This window comes from Nothobranchius furzeri, chromosome 6, assembly GCF_043380555.1.
Source record: "Nothobranchius furzeri strain GRZ-AD chromosome 6, NfurGRZ-RIMD1, whole genome shotgun sequence".
NCBI lineage: Eukaryota > Metazoa > Chordata > Actinopteri > Cyprinodontiformes > Nothobranchiidae > Nothobranchius > Nothobranchius furzeri.
This window is the reverse complement of record NC_091746.1, coordinates 64,153,730-64,173,868: the sequence shown is the minus strand read 5'-3', so window position 1 is coordinate 64,173,868 and position 20,139 is coordinate 64,153,730. Positions and strand designations below refer to the sequence as shown.

General features: G+C 41.5%; 1 protein-coding gene across 3 annotated transcripts in view; it reads left to right on the top strand.

Moving 5' to 3' along the window:
• Positions 1-20,139, top strand: part of ap3b1a (adaptor related protein complex 3 subunit beta 1a) — a 76,046-nt gene that overhangs the window by 7,373 nt on the left and 48,534 nt on the right. The window contains exons 1-11 of one of the 3 annotated variants that reach the window (XM_054744530.2): positions 1,399-1,687; positions 3,629-3,704; positions 3,787-3,861; positions 8,410-8,505; positions 9,558-9,718; positions 11,501-11,567; positions 16,919-17,101; positions 17,395-17,550; positions 19,421-19,518; positions 19,595-19,649; positions 19,724-19,795. In XM_054744530.2, coding sequence (XP_054600505.2) covers positions 1,524-1,687; positions 3,629-3,704; positions 3,787-3,861; positions 8,410-8,505; positions 9,558-9,718; positions 11,501-11,567; positions 16,919-17,101; positions 17,395-17,550; positions 19,421-19,518; positions 19,595-19,649; positions 19,724-19,795 — 1,203 coding nt within the window. In that variant the 5' untranslated portion in view covers positions 1,399-1,523. Of the gene's footprint in view, positions 1-1,398; positions 1,688-3,628; positions 3,705-3,786; positions 3,862-8,409; positions 8,506-9,557; positions 9,719-11,500; positions 11,568-16,918; positions 17,102-17,394; positions 17,551-19,420; positions 19,519-19,594; positions 19,650-19,723; positions 19,796-20,139 lie in introns of those variants that run through there. The other 2 variants (XM_070552436.1, XM_054744531.2) reach the window with 2 other exon arrangements.

Below are 20,139 nucleotides of genomic sequence, written 5' to 3'. Positions count from 1 at the left end.
CGATCTGAGATGCGCAGAGCTGTCACGGGGCACCCAGGGAGAACCGGGTGGAAAGGTTTCCATCCCAGAGCTCCACAAGCTGGCAGCCTGCACGGCAGACAGAAGCCGCGATCAGACAGAGATGCGCCGAGCTGCAGGGAGGGGAGAAACGGGTGGAAAACCGAGGTCTCCTGAGAGCTCCACAAGCCGATAGTGGGAACCCAGCTCCACCAACATGTTATATTTCAACCCATTTTCTAAAGTGCAGCATTATGTTAAATGCACTGGGTTTTACCCTATTACATTTAAATTTCATGGTTAAACAGTACATGTTAAAATCTAAGCTCAGCTCGGCAGTGACCTAAAATGCATAAATATAATTTTACTTACTGAAAAAAATGAAGTGGAGACTCCTTGGACGCTCTATTAGTGCAATTAGTACCACAGCAAGTCATTTTGCCCAACAATTGCACAAATTATATCCAAAAAAGAACGCACAAACGCAACAAATAATGGTCTAAGTTGAGAGACTGAAACTGATGGAACAGTTTTCAGGCCAGACCGAGGCTCTACTGAGGCCTTTCCCCAAAGCTAGCTCTGTGGTCACGTGGGTCGGATGCTCATTAATTATACAGAATTTTAGGCTTTTAATACACTTAAACAGAAGAGTGAGAAAAAATTCACCCCCCTCAGAGTTGTCATGAGTGTAAACTAGATCATTTAAACCAAAAACATGTTTTGGTACCAGGCTGTAAACATGTTTATTTCTGCTCTGAATTTAGTATTTTTAACATGGGAGTCAATGAAGATTTGCTCGCTTCTGACACCAGCCCCCAGTGGATGAGGGTGGAACTGCAATTTATTTCACTTCCGCGTTTGCCTCAATTTTTCACCCGCATTGTGGGGGCTTGTGGCCCACTCACATTTTCAAGGTTGTTTCCTGACATTGATTCTGGTGCCGTTATCTCTGATTTAAGACCTGTCCTGTCGGCCTTGTTGGCCAAACTTGGCAGGGTATGTGTTCTCAATGGTGTTGGACTAAAGTAGATCATTGTGCTGCGTTGGTGTCTGTGTTTATCCACCAGTGTAGATAAGGCCCTCCTTTTTCCCCTAGAGGGAAGTGCTGGTGTTCCACGGGGACAGAGTCACATACGGAGCCAGCGGGCAGGTGAGGTAGCCAGCTTTCAACAGGGAGGTCCTCATGCGTGATAAGTGAGAAGAAACAGCTGACCAACAGAAGGAGAAGAGTGAACACACATTGTCTTCACGCATAAGGACAACTTTCCAAGTTGACGTGGCATCTTGTGACTTTTTCTTTGCACAACAGAAGAGGAAGAAAGAAGTGAATCAAAAAGTCAGTGGAGCCTGTTGGGTGTTTCCTCAGTTCTCAGCCATGGCAGCTGTGGGAAGAAGACGAGTGTAAAGGACCCCCCCCCAGTCTGAAGGAGTGTAATTACCGAAGCTCTCGATCACTCTTCGGTTTGTGGATTTACAGTCAGCTGTGGAGTCACTGAGGGGATTTCCTGCTGTAGAAGAAAGCTGGTATGAATGGCAGTTTGTCTTCTCTGCGTTCGGAGGCAGTGGGAGCCATGAGGACCATGCTGGTGTCTGCAGAGAGCTTACAGCTCACTCTAAAACCCGAGCTCAGTCAGGAGGAACAGGCCCTCACACACACCAGCAGCAAAGCCAAGGAAACGCACAAAGCCAGGTATAGCAGTAAGATCAGCCCTAGCACGGCCCGTGTCCTTCCCATGTTTTTAGTTTACTTTCGTTTGTTTAACAAGGGCTGAGTGTTCGGAACATAGCAGGTGGGATATTTGGACATTTTACTTCTCATTCCAGATCAGTATGGTATTTTTGCTGCAAAGTAGCAACAAAGGATGTTATTTAAATACTTGAATGAGATTTTTAAACTAGTCCATATCTATCCGTTTCCTCTGCATCTGCTAAGCCGTAACATCACCCTTCTATGCCAGAGAGTGAGGCAGAGCACTGATTCCTAATAAATTCTGCCCACATTCAAAATGTCCTAGCTCGATTTGCTTTCCGTCATCCAAGCAGTTTAAACTGGTCAGAGAATTTTCACTAAAAATACCAATTTTGCCCTGATATATATTTTTTTAAGATGACAAAACAAATTGCAGCTGTTTCCACACAAGTCCAATAGAAAAGTTTCACACATCCTTAAACAGCCTGTAAGGCAAGTTAAACCGAGATGGACTAAAAGTTCATTAGTGTTTAAATTCAGATCAGCGCAATGGTAAAGGGCCCCCAATTTTATAGTGCTTATAGTTGCCTGGAAACCTGTCCAGGGTGTACCATTCCTTTCGGTCAATGACAGTAGATGGGCACTAGCTTCCTAAAACCCTGCAGAGCTGGTAAATAAAATGAATGAATGAATGTGTAAAAAAAAATTATTTTACAGCCCCTCGGCTCCCCTGGTGGGATGTCTGTTTCAGAAAGTACAAGTCAGCTGGAGGAGAAGGTAGCTTCAGACGGCAAGAATTGGACATCTCGCCTCTGATTGGATAACAGCAACGTGACTCTACCACTGATTCTGTTTGCTCTGCATCGTTGATGTTTCATCTCCACAAATCACACAAACCTAGAGGAGTTCTGCTGTGTGGTGGAGTTGCTAATGCTAACGGTTAGCTTCTACTAGCTGTTCTCTGTTGTTTCCTGGATGCTAAACCAACAACAGCCTTCCCTGTTGTGACTCAAGATGGGTGAGTCCGTGAATGTTAAGTGACGGTGTGATGTAAATCTGTCAGGATTTTCTAGTCCTAGAGTTTAACCATCTGTTTCCTACCAGAAGCTAAAGCAGGAGATGGAGACTGTTTTCATGTTCAGCCTGCATGAAAAACTCAGTGACTGATTATAATCAGACGTAATAATTAAAAAAATGGCTTTTCAGTGAACCACGCCTTTCAAAGTGTTGTGTTTAGTTTTCGATAAAGACTGAAACGCTCAGCGGAGCTAATAAAATCTAATCGGCATTGATTCAAGTCTTGTCTTGAAAACTAATCCATAGATCAGGAGTTAGTGGTCATCCAGCACTGATGGACACTGCAGTGTCCCATCAGTAAAAGGAATCATACAAATGAACCATGATGCAATCAGGAGTGACTGAAGGGCTATTACTGACCACACTAAAGATTTGATGATGACTTTGATGTGAAATAAGAATCTGCTGAGTCATGAATAAATCCTGATGAATTAAAATGAGGGTTTTGATCAGTTCTGATAAAGTTGAGTCAGTGTTCTGAGCCTTCTGCAGCTTGTTGTCCACATTACTCAGCCTCTGCGCCTAAACAAACAGCTGTGTTTTTGCAGAACAACGTTGTGTGTTAGCCCAGGAATGGCCACAGTCATCCCGTTAGCAATGAGCTGTTTTAAATGAACTTGCTGTGATTCCGGTGTGCCACTGAGATGGCATTGTTGCTGCTCGCCTAACATCCCTGTCATTTAGCTGTGTGAGGAATTCTGGGATATGCAGCTGTAAGTGTGTGAAACAGCCACAGATGTTAAAAACACAGAGATTTCACATCACTTTGAGTTTAGATTGAACTTCTCGTACCCTCTGGATCACACACGCTGTACTTGCCTGGCTTTTCAACACAGATGGATCAAAACTATTCTCTGTCCTCAGGAACGAAGACCTGAAGGAGATGCTGGAGAGCAACAAGGAGTCACTCAAACTGGAGGCCATGAAGAGGATTGTTGGAGTGCGTTTGTTTTTTTATATTCTCTGAGTTTATTGTTTAGGACAAAAACATTTTTGCCTAATTGAATTGAATATTTTTTCAGCTCATTTCCAAAGGAAAAAATGCATCCGAGTTGTTTCCAGCTGTTGTGAAGAATGTGGCGAGTAAAAACATCGAGGTAAGACACAACAGAGAAGTGGCTTTTTTTGTTTCTTAACTGCAGCTATGATTCATTTAATTTGAGTGTGACACAGCATGTGGGTTCACTTTAGAGTGACATCAGAGGGTACTTCCTCATACTGAACAACAAACATTTAGATCACGTGTTTGAATTTAATTACTTGTTGCAATTAATTTTATGTTTTGGTATGAGAAAAGATCAATAGCAGATTTATAAAAATATACACTCATCACGCCGTTGCTATCATTAGTGGCTGGTCTGATTCTAGTAGAGTTTAGACAACTACAGAGGTAAGTACAGGCACAAGCACAATGACGGATATGTTATTGTTCCCACCTTGTCTTTATTCCTATTAGGGCTGGGTGATGTGGACCCGAACCTATGTCTCCATATCTTTTACAGGGTTCCCGCGCGGTCTTAGAAAGTCTTAAAAGCATTGAATTTGGAAATAACACTAGTGATGCATCGATATGAAATTGTTGGGCTGATACCGATATCCAAGGTTCAAGGTTGTCTTTATTAATCCCCAAGGGGGAAATTGAATTGCCCTGGACAAGTAAAAACAACATGCACATCCACACAATAAAACATTCACTGGTCACTGCTATAAGCCACAATCATGATAAAAATATCAAATTATATATGAAAAATATCCGATATTAAGATCACTGTTATGGCCGATAACCAATATTTGCAGATAACGATATACTGACAATAATGCTTCTGAAATCAGCAGATTTTGTATAAAATGAAAATTATTAAAGCTGAGTTTACAGTATTATGTACACACAACACACACACATTTAAGATGATTTCATTCAGTGTTCACATGACTAAACAATTACACATCACCCCCCTCACCCTCTGAAACAGGCAAACAAATGGAGATGAGATGGAAAAAATATCTGTTGGCCCGGTTTTAATTATCGAACAGATACCGATATGTAAAAAAATGACTAATATCGGCCGATACCGATATTGATGCCGATATATTGTCCATCCCTAAATAATACTTTAAAAAAGTCTTTAAAAAGTCTTGAATTTTGACAGCTGTGTCTTAAAATTTGTGCTTTATGTAAATTCTCCGTTATTGTATTTGTCCTCTAAAGTTTCATTTGTCAACCAATATCATTTATAACGTAGCATAAAGAGTGGCAGAACCAATAACTGAGAACGCAGCTCAGCCCCGGGTCAAAATACTCTGAACAGGTGAGTCATTCAGCTCCTGCGCTACAGCAGTGTTACAAAACAGTAAACATAACACTGACCATAAGAAAGGTTGACTGACGCCTAGGGCTGGGTGCCAGAACCCTGGACCTCTTTGGGACTGAGTGAAAACATTCTGTAAGTACCGATATCAGAAAAAAGTATTAAAATGCTCCAATGTGCCACCGCGGTTCACATGACTGATCCCAAGTCACATTATGAGTGGAGGAGACGCGCCTCCTTTCAACAACCCTTCTCTGAAGTTCGCGGATGAAAATGCTAAAAAAAACAACGTTTGGGTGCATTTTGATAAAATAATCGGCAGCTAAATGCAACATCAGCGAGATTTGTGCCACAAAAATCAGGAATGGCAGCAGTTTAACAAAGCGCATCATCTTGAGGGCTGAAACATGGAAAGTCTTTGACTGCAAAACGGTAAACCCGAGTCCATCACCTTCCTAAACACTGGAGGGGTCTGAGGGTGGAGGCTGGTAAAAGCAGAAATGGGACATAAAAGCTGCTTAGCTGCTGTTTATCAGCTTAATAATTGCAGTTCAGCAGGGTTGTTATTACTGATGTTACTGACATGAAGTCGAGCATTAATGAAGCCTATTTTATACAGATATTTCAATTTTGTGCCTTTGCTGTTTTTGCTTAGAAGAAAATAAAAATAAAGTATAATATAAATAAATATAATGTAAACAACAAGAACAAAACCTTTAGGTAGTTTGTTATCCTCTATTAAAATAAAAAAATATAGATTTCAGCAAACATATCGTTATGGTACCGCCATCAAAAACCAGGTGTTGTTAAAGTAGAAGTTTCAGGAAGTATCTACTGGTACCCAGCCCTATTGTTATATTTTAAACATGTGTTTTACGTTACCTAGCTACCCTTTCTGTGAAAGCTCAAAGCGCCCTGCTATTGTCCTCTACCGAGTGTTTTAGCTAAACATAATAAAAAAAAGTTAAATAAATGAACACATGTTTAGGGCTGTGAAATAAGTATTACATTTTTATATAAGTGGTCTTGAAAAGGTCTTAAATGGTCTTGAATTTAACTTGATGAAACCTGTAGGAAGCCTGTTTTAGCTGGATAATAAATTAGCTGTATGCTGATTGGCTGGTCTACCCTGATGGCTCTGTGAGCCTGCCTAAAGCTAGGAACTCTGAACAACTGTGTACGGTATCCAGATCTCTCAAAAGGCAAGCAAGTCATTTATCAACCATGAATCAAAACAATAGCATTAGCGCAGGCTAGCGTTGTCCTGCAGTTAGCATTGCAGCCATTAACATTTATACATTGCAGATGTTAGTGAGTTAAGGTGATGTTCTCAGTGCTGATGTATTACCAGCTCTACTCAGAATTAACCGTTTATCTGTGGCCATCACAAAATGACTAATTTGCATAGGAAAGCAGTTTGGAGACGGATCAGGCTTTTTGGTTCATTTGGTACCCCAAACTACCTGTTGACCTTTAGCACCTTCGTCTCCACATCTATGAATAACTTTATATTATAAATCTGCCGTTTTAACTCCTCCTCTCTAGTGACTATGCATAACCAAGTCTTTTTCTCCTGCCGGCATAACTAAACCACTAAATCTTTAAGCGTGTGAGCTCTGATAGACTTTTGTTACAAACTCTAAGCAGCTGTTCAAGGAGAAGCTCCATGCTCAAGGCCCTGTGAATATTGATTAGCAGCAGCAGAATAATCATATAGCGTGAGGGGCCGGTTGGTGAGCGGGGGGCCTGAGGGCGGGCGCTGCGTTCCAGGCATGCTGCAGAATCAGCTCATGGCGGGGTGCGGGAGCAGGCAGCTGGATGTAATTGGGAGGAGAGCGTCTACAGTCACACCTCGTCTCTCCTAGCTCATACACACCAGCTGCTAAGGTTGCGTGAGGTCTTTTCGGCTTCTCCTTTTTTGTCTCAGCCTACAGTAAATCTCTGTAAAAACGGCACCCACCCTCCTCCCTCGTCTGCCCGCCCATGTGAGCAGCCATCGATCCACACTAATTATTGCACAAGCATAAGAGCACAAGCGCTTGTAGCTTATTGACAGCGTTGCGTGATTTGAAATCAGTGTTCTTTATTTCCTTTAATCGACTCTACACTGAAGCCTCCACCTGCTCTGCATGAGTATGTGTCTGCCTGCCAATTCATGTTTGGCTCATTGCCTTGCTTTAAAAGCTCCTTGGCAAAAATTGCATTTCAAAGATGGTCAAGTTAGTGTAGATGTTTTTTAGCAGCCTGTGATGACGTCCGTTGTGATTTGTGGTCATAGAGACCAGATCCTTGAGGGCAGATGGGCTGCTTCTCCCTTTTATAGTGAGTAATGCTGTTAATTCCAGCAGTAATGGCCAGAACAATGATGGAGACCTGTGGCGCGCCGCTGCAGGTCAATATTTGCTGGATTAGAAACCATTGTGCTGATTACTGGCTAAGCTCTTGGTGATTGCTCCTGATCTGTAACCTTACTCCTGACCTCGAGCTCAAGTTAGCTGAGAAATGAAGTTGGAAATAGTTCCTTAAGCAAATGGTAAATTTTTCATAACTCTGCTTTTCTCTGATTCATGTGTTTTTGTCATCAGCTTCAGATATAAGCTTTGCCTTTTTCCTGAAGAGTTGATGTGAATCAGCTGAGGAGCGACCTTTGACTTGTCAGGAAGCAAATACTATCTCAGGCTTTCCTGTGACAAAACAAGAGGCGTGCAAGTCAGTACTCAGACTGGAGGGCAAACAACTCTGTTGAAGTTTTGAAAGGAACAAAAAGAAAACAAGTTGTTCATCCTGAGACTGAAATCACACAGGGTTAAGTAGGTTTGGGCCTTTTTAGACCCATTTCTTCCCAAACTTCTTCCAAACGACCCACATTTCTATAGCGCCTTTCAGAGCTAGAGGACTCCAAAGTGCTTTACACTACAGTGAATCGTTCGTCCATTCACACACTGATGGTGATGAGCTACATCATAGCCACAGCTGCTCTGAGGCACACTGACAGAGGCAGCGCTGCCGAGCACAGGCTCCACCGGTCCCTCCGACCACCACCAGCTGACAAGCTGGGTAAAGTGTCTTGCCCAAGGACACAACAGCAGCATTCTCTTCCGGGAGCTGAGATCGGTCCTACAACCCTCCGATTGCTGGACAAACCGCTCAACCTTCTGAGCTGCTGCTGCACCAAATAAACTTCCCGACAGAAAAACCACATCAAAGACCGCTTTCCTTTTGTGTTACTCGTTATTGCTCAATTTCTTGCTTTTATCATTCCGGTCTGATCTTTTCAGTGGTTAAAAGCAGCCTGGGTGTTCCTCTGGGTTATTTAACATGTTTTGTTTCTGGCAGCTGAAGAAGCTTGTGTATGTGTACCTGGTGAGGTATGCAGAGGAGCAGCAGGATTTGGCTCTGCTATCCATCAGCACCTTCCAACGAGCCCTGAAGGTACATTTATTATTTCACCGGGAAAAAAATATATAAATATATATATATATATATATATGTTATATATATTCCTAAATACGGTGTTGGGAAAGTTAATTTAAAAAACAAACTTGTTCAAAGTTCAGTCCATACATTTTAAAATGAATTAGTTCGTTTCTTAGTTCATAATTAAAAAAATTTGAACTAAGTTCACTGTTCCAAAAACGAACTAGTCAGTGACTTGATGCAATTTGCTGGGTTCCTTATGTAGGAAACATTATTTCTGATTGGCTTAATGAACTGACCTGAATCGGAATGTTTATTATGTGAAGTGCCTTGAGATGACTCTTGTCGTGATTTGGCGCTATATAAATAAACTTGAATTGAATTCATAGTTCTTTTCTGTCATATATATATATATATGTATATATATATATATATATATATATATATGTATATATATATATATATATATATATATATGTATATATATATATATATATATGTATGTATATATGTATATGTATATATGTGTGTATATATATATATGTGTGTGTATATATATATGTGTGTATATATATATATATATATATATATATATATATATATATATATATATATATATGTGTGTGTATATATATGTGTATATATATATATATATATATATATATATATATATATATATATATATATATATATATATATATATATATATTAGGGATGAGCCGGATACTCGTTTCAGACGTGAGTGTCTGTGAGTGCCAGAAGATATATTTATATATGGATATATGTGTGTGTATATGTATATATATATATATATATAATGTGTGTGTATATATATATATATAATGTGTGTGTGTATATATATATATATATATATATATATATATATATATATATATATATATATATATACATATAGTTGCAATACGACTATTTCTTTACAATTTTGTGAAGTATGCATGACATGACTTTGATGCGTTCGACCATTTCTGTCTGAAAACACAGTTTCTCTCATGTACATAAAGCATTTAATAAGAAACAACATCTTACACACTACACCATCTCTGCAGGATCCAAACCAGTTCATCCGAGCGAGTGCTCTGAGGGTCCTGTCCAGCATCCGTGTTCCTATTATCGTTCCCATTATGATGCTGGCCATCAAGGAGGCTGCCTCTGACCTGTCCCCTTATGTCAGAAAGACCTCTGCACATGCCATCCAGAAGCTCTTCAGGTACAGTTCCTCATACCTGAGCTGTGGGCTTCAGGGTATTAAGGTCCTTCTAACACTGGCTTCACATGTTTTATCGTTCCTGACTGACTTTCATGCAATAAGTCTGTGTTATTTATAGTGAATCTGCAAACTAGCTAGGTTTTGAATGCAAACAGTCATGGAACACTCACCTCTCCTCTTGGGCATCTTCTTTGAGACGCTTCTGCAGAAACCGAAAACCCGTGATGCCGGAGGAAACAAGATGGTGCCAAACACCAGTCACTGTTTCTCCTCTGATTTTATCGAGCCGCGAACCTCTCACACCAGTGCTGTTCTGTTGCTAAATACACAAGTGAGTAATGAACGGAGGACTCAGGGAGAAGAAGAAAAGGTCTATAGCGCCTCTCTAGATAAAAATCACGAGGCGCTTCACAAAAACAAAAAATATAAAGTATAAAAAATAATTTAGAAAATTATTAAAATATATTTAAAATGAGCAAAAATAGACAATTGTGATAAAAAATGTAAAGAAAGAGAGAGAGTGAATAGGAAAGAGGGAAATCAGTGGATCCTGGGGAAGGTGGAATAGGTGGGGAGAGCAGAATAAAGAGAGAGTGGTGAAGAAGGTCATACCAAAGCCAGCTTGAACAGGTGAGTCTTCAGCTGCTTTTTAAAGGAGACCACTGAGTCCACTGATCTCAGCCTCAGGGGGAGAGTTCCAGCGTCTGGGGGCCACAGCAGCAAATGATCTGTCACCTTTGGTCTTTAGCCTGGTGCTGCACAACCAGTAGGCTTTGATCACTGGACCTCAGGGACCTGCTGGGGGTGTAAGGACTAAAAAGATCACCAATGTAAGATGGTGCTTGTCCATGTAAGGCCCTATAGACCAGAACCAGGATCTTGAAATGAACCCTGAAGTTGACTGGCAGCCAGTGACGCTGGAGGAGAAGCGGGGTGATGTGGGTGTGTTTGGAGGACTTGGTCAGAAGCCGAGCACAGGCATTCGGAACCACCTGTAGACGGTTCAGGGAGGTTCTGCTCAGACAAAGGCGTGGAAGTGTGGCGGTTTGGTGAGATTGACAACCGGATGGTCCACTCTCATTGACTGAAAGGAGTGGTACAGCCTGGACAGGTTGCCAGGCAACTATAAGCACTATAAAATTGGGGGCCATTTATCATTAAGCTGATCTGAATTCAAATCCTAAAAAAAATGAAATTAGTCACATTGCTCTTATCCAATCAGAGGTGAGATGATAGTTCAAATATCAGGAAAGAAGACTCCAAATCCTTTCGTCTGAAGCTCAACTCTGATCTGGCTCACTTCTAGTTGTTGAAACAGGAAACCTGGTGCGACCCCCCCACCCCCCCAGCATGACACAAGGCATCCATTCCTACTAGAGACCCAATACAAATGTAAGAAAAATATGATTAAAGTAGTTAAGTTTTGATTTTTGAAAAAAAATAATGAAACTTAGAACTTGTGTTACTCAAGTTAAAACGTTTGCTCCAGTTTAACGAATCTTTTACACTTTTTGACAACTGACCAATTCAAAAAGATCCTCAGTTTCAGGCTTCACACGAGTGATAACATTTGTTAGACACAGTGCTTTCACAGATGCACCATGATGATGATATATGACTAGAGTGAACTTAAGGGTGTGTAACAAAAAGATGCTCAAATACAGAAACATTCTGCAACACTCAGACTTCATTATATTCTGAGCCCACAGAAAGGTTCGGATCCAGTTGGTTCTTCTCTGTGTAAACGATATTTTATTTCTCGTCTCTACCTGTTGTCTTCAGCTTGGATCCAGACCAGAAGGAGCAGCTGATAGAAGTGATTGAGAAACTGTTAAAAGACAAAAGCACGGTGAGTATGGTCCTAAACCAGGGCCCTTCTCACAAAGGAAGAAAAACAGCCACTGGAGGGCACCCAAGTCAAGCGTTTCCTTTAGCCCTCCAACCCTCAGCTCATTCAGAAATGCCATGGTTTGTTAACACCCACTTAAACCCACATATCTTCAGATGCTCCTTGTTAAATGTCCATTTGGAAGGAATTTTCGCTCTGATGCTAGTGTCAGCCTGATTTTCTCAAAAGGCCAACTTTTCTCTGGGTTTTTTTTCTCCTCCAAAGTGGACCTGAAAGGAGCTGAATTGTAAGTTTCAGTGATAAGGCCAATCACAGAAACAAAGCAGACTGGCCATTAGAAGTCAGCATGCAGCACATTCATTTGAGGAGGTCACAGTGAACGCTAAGGGTCTTTAAATGGCAATTTCAAATATGTAGATACTGGCTGCCTGCTTTGTGTTCATACACACAAGTCCTGCAGTTTGTTGTGATTATGTATTCATAGAGTACAACTATCATTATACAAACAAAACAAAGCAGCATAGGCCAAGGGGGATGGAAAGCCCAGTACCAGATGCGTAGCATATTTAGCCCCCAGACGCTAACGAAGACAGATGACTTCTCCCCGCTGGAGCCCACAGCGTGAGGCAGGGGACGGAGAGAAAGGGCAGCATCATCACACAGCAACACAAGTGCATCAGTTGGTGATGAATGGTGAAAAATCTAAACGAATTGCATGCTTAATAACTTTCAAGCAAAGCATTTTAAAAATCTTTCCAGTTTCTTTCCATGTTGGGTTTAGAAGGCATGCAGGAATCGGGCAGAGCGCCACTTGAGATGAGCTAAACATGTAACAGAAAAGTCCAACCAAATAACCTTGATTACAGTAGTTGTCTCTGCCTGGTTTGGATTTGGAAAGGTACTTTTCCAGTCGGGGATATAAAAAATCCACTTTGATTTGTTGTGAAATTGATTCTTCATTATTTAGTTTGGTTTTCGGGGTTCAAACAAAAGGCTTTTCTAGTCTCAGTCGTTTCGATCACTTCTTATATTAGTCCATCAAATGGCTGATGCAGGACTTAAGAATAACAATACACTGATAGCTTATGAGTTGGATTCTGGTTGACTACATGTTTATGTGTAGTTCCATTTTTATCAGATGAAATGTGCAGAATGTCTGAAAAAGTATATAAAAACGGCACGACTGCTCTTATTTTAACAAAGAAAGTGGGGCACTGGGGTTCAGGGGTTAGGCGTTCACCCTGTAACCAGTGGGTTGCCTGTCGTGTCATTGGGCAAGACGCTTGACTCTCCATACCTGCTGGTGGTGGTCGGAGGGACCGGTGGTGCTGAGTGTGCCCCTCCTGTCAGTGTGGCCAAGGGCAGCTGTGGCTACAGTGTAGCTCATCACCATCAGTGCATGAAAGGATGAATGACTTGTAGTGTAAAGTGCTTTGGAGTCCTCTGACTTGGTCTGCACTTGTGTAGCGCATTTCTATTTCCCATTTATCTAAGATGGATGTTGAATTGTCCCAATTTATATTTTACAAATAATCCTATGTAACAACTCTTAGTCCAGTTAATGAAACACCAAACATTAGCAGAGCCTCTGTCACTGCAGACAAATTAGCCGTCATGCAATTATTTGGGGTAATAATGTTAAGTAGTTGTTCTGAGGATCTTTGTCTTATGCACATGAAGATACCACTCCTTGGTTTTGTGAGTTTTATTTTAGTTTGACTTTTAGACCTTTTGGGGTATAGAAAGTTGATTGGTTCAAACAGCTTATTGTTGTGGACACAAACGGATATACTGGAGTGCGGCAAGATGGATTGTCTCATCTTAATTTAGCAAATCTGTCAAAAAGCCAAATTGATGTAAAAAAAATAAATATCCACTTATGTTCTTTGTCGGGCTGCACAGTGGCGCAGTGGTTAGAGCTGTTGCCTTGCAGCAAGAAGGTCCTGGGTTCGCTTCCCGGCCTGGGATCTTTCTGCATGGAGTTTGCATGTTCTCCCTGTGCATGCGTGGGTTCTCTCCGGGTACTCTGGCTTCCTCCCACCATCCAAAAACATGACTGTTAGGTTAATTGGTCTGTCTAAACTGTCCTTAGGTGTGAGTGTGTGTGCATGGTTGTTTGTCCTGTGTGTCTCTGTGTTGCCCTGCGATGGACTGGCTCTCTGTCCAGGGTGTACCCCGCCTGATTGCCCGTTGACTGCTGGAGATAGGCACCAGCCCCCCCGTGATCCTACATGGACAAGCGGGTTCAAAAAATGGATGGATGGATGTGCTTTGTAGAAGCTGGTCATGCCAGTGGTCTTCTCTCTATAGTATTGTGTTTCTAGGCTTTTTAAAATCTCTGTGCGTGCGCGTGTGTGTGTGCGTGTGCGCGCGTGCGTGTGAATAACCCTTCAGTCAACCTCAACACTGCCTTTCAGTTATTGTCATCTCCACTGAAAAGGACAAGTGTACATCAAAGAGAATGTGTAATAGTTTATATAAGAGCGATTAACTGGACTTGGTTGATCATCTGGGAAAGACTTTTTTGGGTCAGATTGTTGCCCACTATGTACTGACTTCTGCTGTAAACTCAGCTCATGGTTTTATGTACAAACAAAACAAAGAAGACAAAGTTTGTTTAAAGAATTGAAACAATTTTTTTTTTGCAGCTGCTTTTCAAAAAACGTTTGTAACGTTTACACACCCTCATCCTAACTGATGATAATCAGCTGAAATGGTACCGTTCAGGTGGTGTTACTGTTGTGTAGAATGAGAAAATGTTGGCTGTTTGTTCTGTTTGTGACTCTTACCTCTGCAGGTGTTTAGTTAAACGTTCGCGGCACACCAAGGGCTGCCTGTGGGCAGGACGGTTTAAGAGAAAATAGGAAGGCCTGATGACAGAGACAACATAGGAGTTTGTGCAGCTGTTTTACCGTGATGGATCTATTATCCAGCCATTACAAGATAAATGATCGATCTCTCCCAGCCTCCCCCCTGCACCTTCTGCAAAATTGAAATGAGGACAGAAAGCCAAGAGCAGGGGGCGGGGGTGGGTGCTATGATTAGGGGCTAGGTGAGATGCCCATTAATTTAAGAGAAAAAGGATGGAAGAAGAGAGGAGGAGAGAAGCGGATGACGGGGAGGATAGGCCGACCCCACGTTGGGCCATCAATCAAAAAAAAGCGTACGTTGTCTCTGACGTGATGACCCAGCACTCTCTGCCTCTGGCACCTTAATTAGAATTCATAGCAAAATAGATGCAAGGAAACGGTTTGGGCCCTTCATAATTTTATAGGAAATTTATTGTTATTAGAAGAACCATTTGCTTAGTGTGATTTTTCCATTACCAGCTTGTCACGCAGGGTAGATAATATGGTCGGGGAGGGGGAGGAGGTGTATGAACTCCATAGATTGGGGTGTCAGATTTGTTGATGGTGCATGTAGTTTACCTTGGATCCATGTCTAATCGGTGAAGTTGGTAAAGAATGCACAATGCCTGACAGCAGAACCCACGCCTTCAGAGGCGGAGCTGACTGGGAAAGGCTGCAGTTCAGCACCAGGGGGTAACAACACCTAGCCTCAAAGTCCGAAAAAGCTCAAACTTATCTAGGTTTAGCAAGTAATCCAACTCTAGTGGGAGTCTATTCTACAAGAATATGCTGTCATCTCTGCTTTTGCTAATTTACAGATTAGATGTCTGTAGCGTAATGGCTCATGGTTTCTGTTATCGATGAGGTAAACCGCTACCATGGCTTGGCTAATGTTGGCTAACAACGGCACAAAAGATAATGCAGAGTGGAGCAGCAGAGTGAGCAGTGCCTCAGTGGGGTTGTGCTCCCTTAAGTGAATCTTCTGGCTTATCCACCTTTTTCCTGGGCCGGCTCATGTAGAAATGATGGTGCGAGCAACATCCAGTGATGCCAGAAGTAGTGCATAGCCACTGGCTTGCATGGTGAGTTTTCGTTGCTAGTAGCAGTTTATTTATTTATTTTTTAATCTTTTATTTCATTCACAATGTATAAAATAAACACAAACAAATACAACATATATTAACATATTGAAAAAAAAACATTTGAATGAAAAGGAGCAGATAGAAGAAAAAAATCTTAAGATTTCTGCCCCTTTTTACGAAATAAAATTATCCGCCAAACAAACACAATATAACCTCAGTCACTTTCTAATATTTTCATGTCTAATCTTTGACATTATAATTCTCCTTTTCATAATTACAAAATACATTAGATTTTATACATTTTTTAAATATAGCAAGTGTAGTTGATTCTTTAAATTCCCTCTTAATGGTATTCCACAATCTTACACCATTTACTGAAATGTTACATTCCCTCACTTTGGTTCTGAATCTAGGTTTCTTAAAGACATCAGTTCCTTTTAACATGTACCCACTTACTCTCTTATGAAACATTTTCTGAATATTAGTTGGTAGATTACTCGTATTCGCTCTGTACATTATTTGCAATATTTTCCACTCGACCAAGTCAGGAAATTTCAGTATTTTGTATCTAATGAATAATTGATCAGTGTGATCTCTATAGTTACTGTTATTAATGATTCTCAATGCTCTTTTTTGCAAAATGAACAATGGTTGTGTAAAAGTTTTGCAAGTGGCTCCCCAAATTTCTAAACAATAAAATAAATATGGTTCAATCAGTGAGTGATACAATGTTAACAACCCCGACAAATTTAGTAGAAACTTGACTATATAATACACCTATGGCTTTGGCGATTTTCCCCTTTATATAATTATATTTGAACATTTCATGAGGATTTAAAAAGCTTTTTGATCCCGAAATGTTCTTACGTGCTTGGGAACATGTTTGCGGTTGTACCAACAAGCAGAGAAAGTAAAATTTGTGGCTACAAGAGCGATGTTTAGAACACATTGGCTGTACATCAGTGCACGAGGACCCCGTCTTTCCCTGACTGAATGCGTTCTCAGCCTGTAATAAAAATAATTCATAAATATAAACAGACTTTAGACCCCAAAAATGAGCTTTATAAAGCAAACCAAAACGAATTTTCTTTTAAATTATATTCTAACTACGTTAAGAGCTTAATTTGTGCATTGTAATCAGAGTTGTATATTGGCCTTGTTTTTATTAAAAGCTCAGTTATAGTCCAAGCTGTAGCTGGAGGCCTATTTGTTAATCAGTGCGTTATTTCTCCAGAGTCTTTATATTAAAGCTTGTTTAAGAGACAATATATTTACTCAGTTTGTCTGGAGAGAAAAAAAAACGTTTCAGATTCTCGCAACTTCAATTAACTCAGCTGTCAATGATGAGAAGTCTTTTAAAACAGAGAAGCAAAAAACTCTGGAGTTTTTCCTCATCTGAGCACTAAATTGTCTCTTACAGCTGGTGGCGGGCAGTGTTGTGGTGGCCTTTGAGGAGGTGTGCCCGGATCGCATCGATCTGATCCACAAGAACTTCAGGAAGCTGTGCAACCTGCTGGTGGATGTGGAGGAGTGGGGTCAGGTGGTCATCATCAACATGCTGACGCGCTACGCCAGGACGCAGTTTACCAGCCCCTGGAGGGAGGTGAGATACTCGTCACCACAAGAACTTGTGGGAATCGACTGTTTGTCCACTTAAAGTGTGTGTTTACTGTAAATTTACTATAAAATCAGATAAAAACTTAAAACGGTGCTCTCCCAGTGCACATAACTGCAGACATGTCAGCAAATGCAGGTGACAGGATCACCTCACAATCAACAACACTTTCTTCTAATCATTGCTGCCTGACTCCTTTAATATTAAATGCAACCAGAAGGGATTTTTTTCATTTTCTAATATCAGGAGAACCTTTTGTGTTCTGTAATATTTTACTTCAGGATGCCATGTTTGACGAGAACAACGAGAAAGCCTTCTACGACTCCGACTCTGAGGAGAAGAAAGGCCAGGCGGATGTGAAGACCTACATCATGGATCCGGATCACAGACTTCTGCTGAGGAACACCAAACCTCTGCTGCAGAGCAGAAACACTGCGGTGAGTGCTTTAGACATTTCACGGTAGAATAACAGCTCATCAAGGCTGATGTAAATTAGATCAATCATGTGAAAATGTTTGGTTTTATTCTAAATGTTGCTGCAATGTTTCGTCATTTTACTGAATCAGTTCTGAAAGAGAGGAGAAAATGTCTTGCACCAGAAATATGAAATAAGAACCAAAAGCCTCTATCTCTCACCTACATGTTTAGGGCAATCAAAGCACTAATGACCTCATTTCTATCACATTAAAGCAGCGTCTCATCCAAGCCCCCATAATTCGGGTCTGGATATGAAGCAAAACAGGAAGTGACAAAATTGCAGTTCCACCCTCATCCACTAGGGGCTGGTATCAGAAGCGAGCAAATCCTCATTGACCATGTTAAAAATACCAATTTCACAGCAGAAATAAACATGTTTACAGCCTGGTTCCAAAACATGTTTTAGGTTTAATAGATCTAGTTTAAATTCATGGCAACTCTGAAGGGGGGGATTTTTTTTCTCACTCTTCTGTTTTAAGTGTATTAAAAGCCTAAAATTCTGAATAATTAATGAGCATCAGACCCACGTGACCACAGAGCTAGCTCCGGGGAAAGGCCTCAGCCTGAGCCTCGGCCTCGCCTGAAAACTGTTCGGTCATTTTCAGTCTCTCAACTTAGACTATTAGTTAGTTGGTCTCCACATACAAATGGACAGTGCTCGGACCAGTGAGAGCAACAAAACGTGACGTATTCATTGCTTATTGAAATCAGCCAGTGGGGCAGTCGCCATTCACTGAAGAAGAAACAAATGCAATTTTTTTCAAAACAAAGCAGCAGCAGCAGCAGCCCAGGAGGTAGAGCGGGTTGTCCAGTAATCGTAAGGTTGCAGGTTCGATCCCAGCTCCCAGCAGAGAATGCTGCTGTTGTGTCCTTGGGCAAAACACTTAATCCATCTTGCCTGCTGGTGGTGGTCGGAGGGACCGGTGGCGCCTGTGCTCGGCAGCCTCACCTCTGTCAGTGCGCCCCAGGGCAGCTGTGGCTACAACGTAGCTCATCACCATCAGTGTATGAATGTGTGGATGTCTGATTGTGTTGTGAAGCGCCTTGGGGGGGGGGGGGGGGGGGGTAGAACCCTAAGAAGGTGCTATACAAATAAAGTGCTTAAGTAAATGTTTCAAAAGCCACTTTGCTGCAAAACTGAGGCGGCATCTAGGAGCTTTTGGCCATTCGTAGGCTGTGTGTACACACACACACACACACGTGCACACACACACACACACACACACACACACACACACACACACACACACACACACACACACACTTGTGCAGCTGCTGTCCTGTTAGGATGGACAGATACTCCCCACCAGTAAAGCATCTCTAGAAACATTTAGGTTACTTGATTCAACTTTCATAGAAGACACAAGAAAACCAGCCTCAGACTGAGGAGAGAGAAAACAAAAAAAGAGAAAAAAAAAACTGTGATTACAGATTTCCATCAAACAGGAGTCTCAAGGTCTCCGTCTCTCTGCAGCAGCGGGAGGAAAAATGCTCCCAAATGAAAGTGTTGATTAAAATGTGACACGCTGTGTCTTTACTCGTGACAGCACAGTGACATCCTCTATCTTCATAGATGCCTGCACCCTCTCATTCTGCCCGCGGTGATGGACACACGTCCTCCTGCTATTTAAAGCTCTGTTGAAAAATTACTTTAGTAAACTGGTGTCATGAGTGCTTTTGTAGAGGCTGGAGAAATGTGTTGGTTTATTGCATGGATGTGATGAGTGGATGCGAGTGTAAAAATAATCACGAATTTAAAAGTTGGGGCCTTTTTAAAGATCAAAAGGGGAAATAATGTAAAAAGGGAGTTGTTTGTGTTTGTGTTTTTAGGTTGTAATGGCTGTTGCACAGCTTTACTGGCATCTGGCTCCAAAACATGAAGTCAGCATCGTAACAAAGTCATTGGTTCGACTCCTGAGAAGCCACAGGTACATCGTTGTTGCATTCAGTGTACAGCAGCGCTGTGTCCGTGTCTTAATGTTGCTCTCCTGCTCCTTCGCACAGGGAAGTTCAGTACGTCGTCCTGCAGAACATTGCTACAATGTCCATTCAGAGGAAGGTGAGGCTGCTTGTGGAAACGCCAGCCTTTCTGTTTCCTAGTTGTATTGGTAACATGAGCTTTTGTCTAAACAGGGAATGTTTGAGCCGTACATGAAGAGTTTCTACGTCAGATCCACAGATTCCACACACATAAAGACTCTGAAGGTAACAGTTTTATTATCCATGTAAGCGTCACAAAAACCCCATTTACTCACCAGGACCTTGTTATGACAAGGACGGACAAAGTAGAGCCCAATTTTTTAACTATCCGCGAACGGAACGGAGAGCCCACTTCTGTGATTGGTCGGCCCAGCAGCAACAGCAGCGGCGGTAATGGACGTACATTCCATCGAAGTTCTCGTTCCTCGAGATAAAGCAGTTCCAGCTGAGTGAAAAGTCGCTTTGTCGGCCATTGGTCCTTGAATGGGTTGTCGTTTTGAAGTTGTTGTTTTTTTTCTCAGTCTTTATTGAACATTGAAAACTTCCAATATCAACTCAGGAATCTAAAA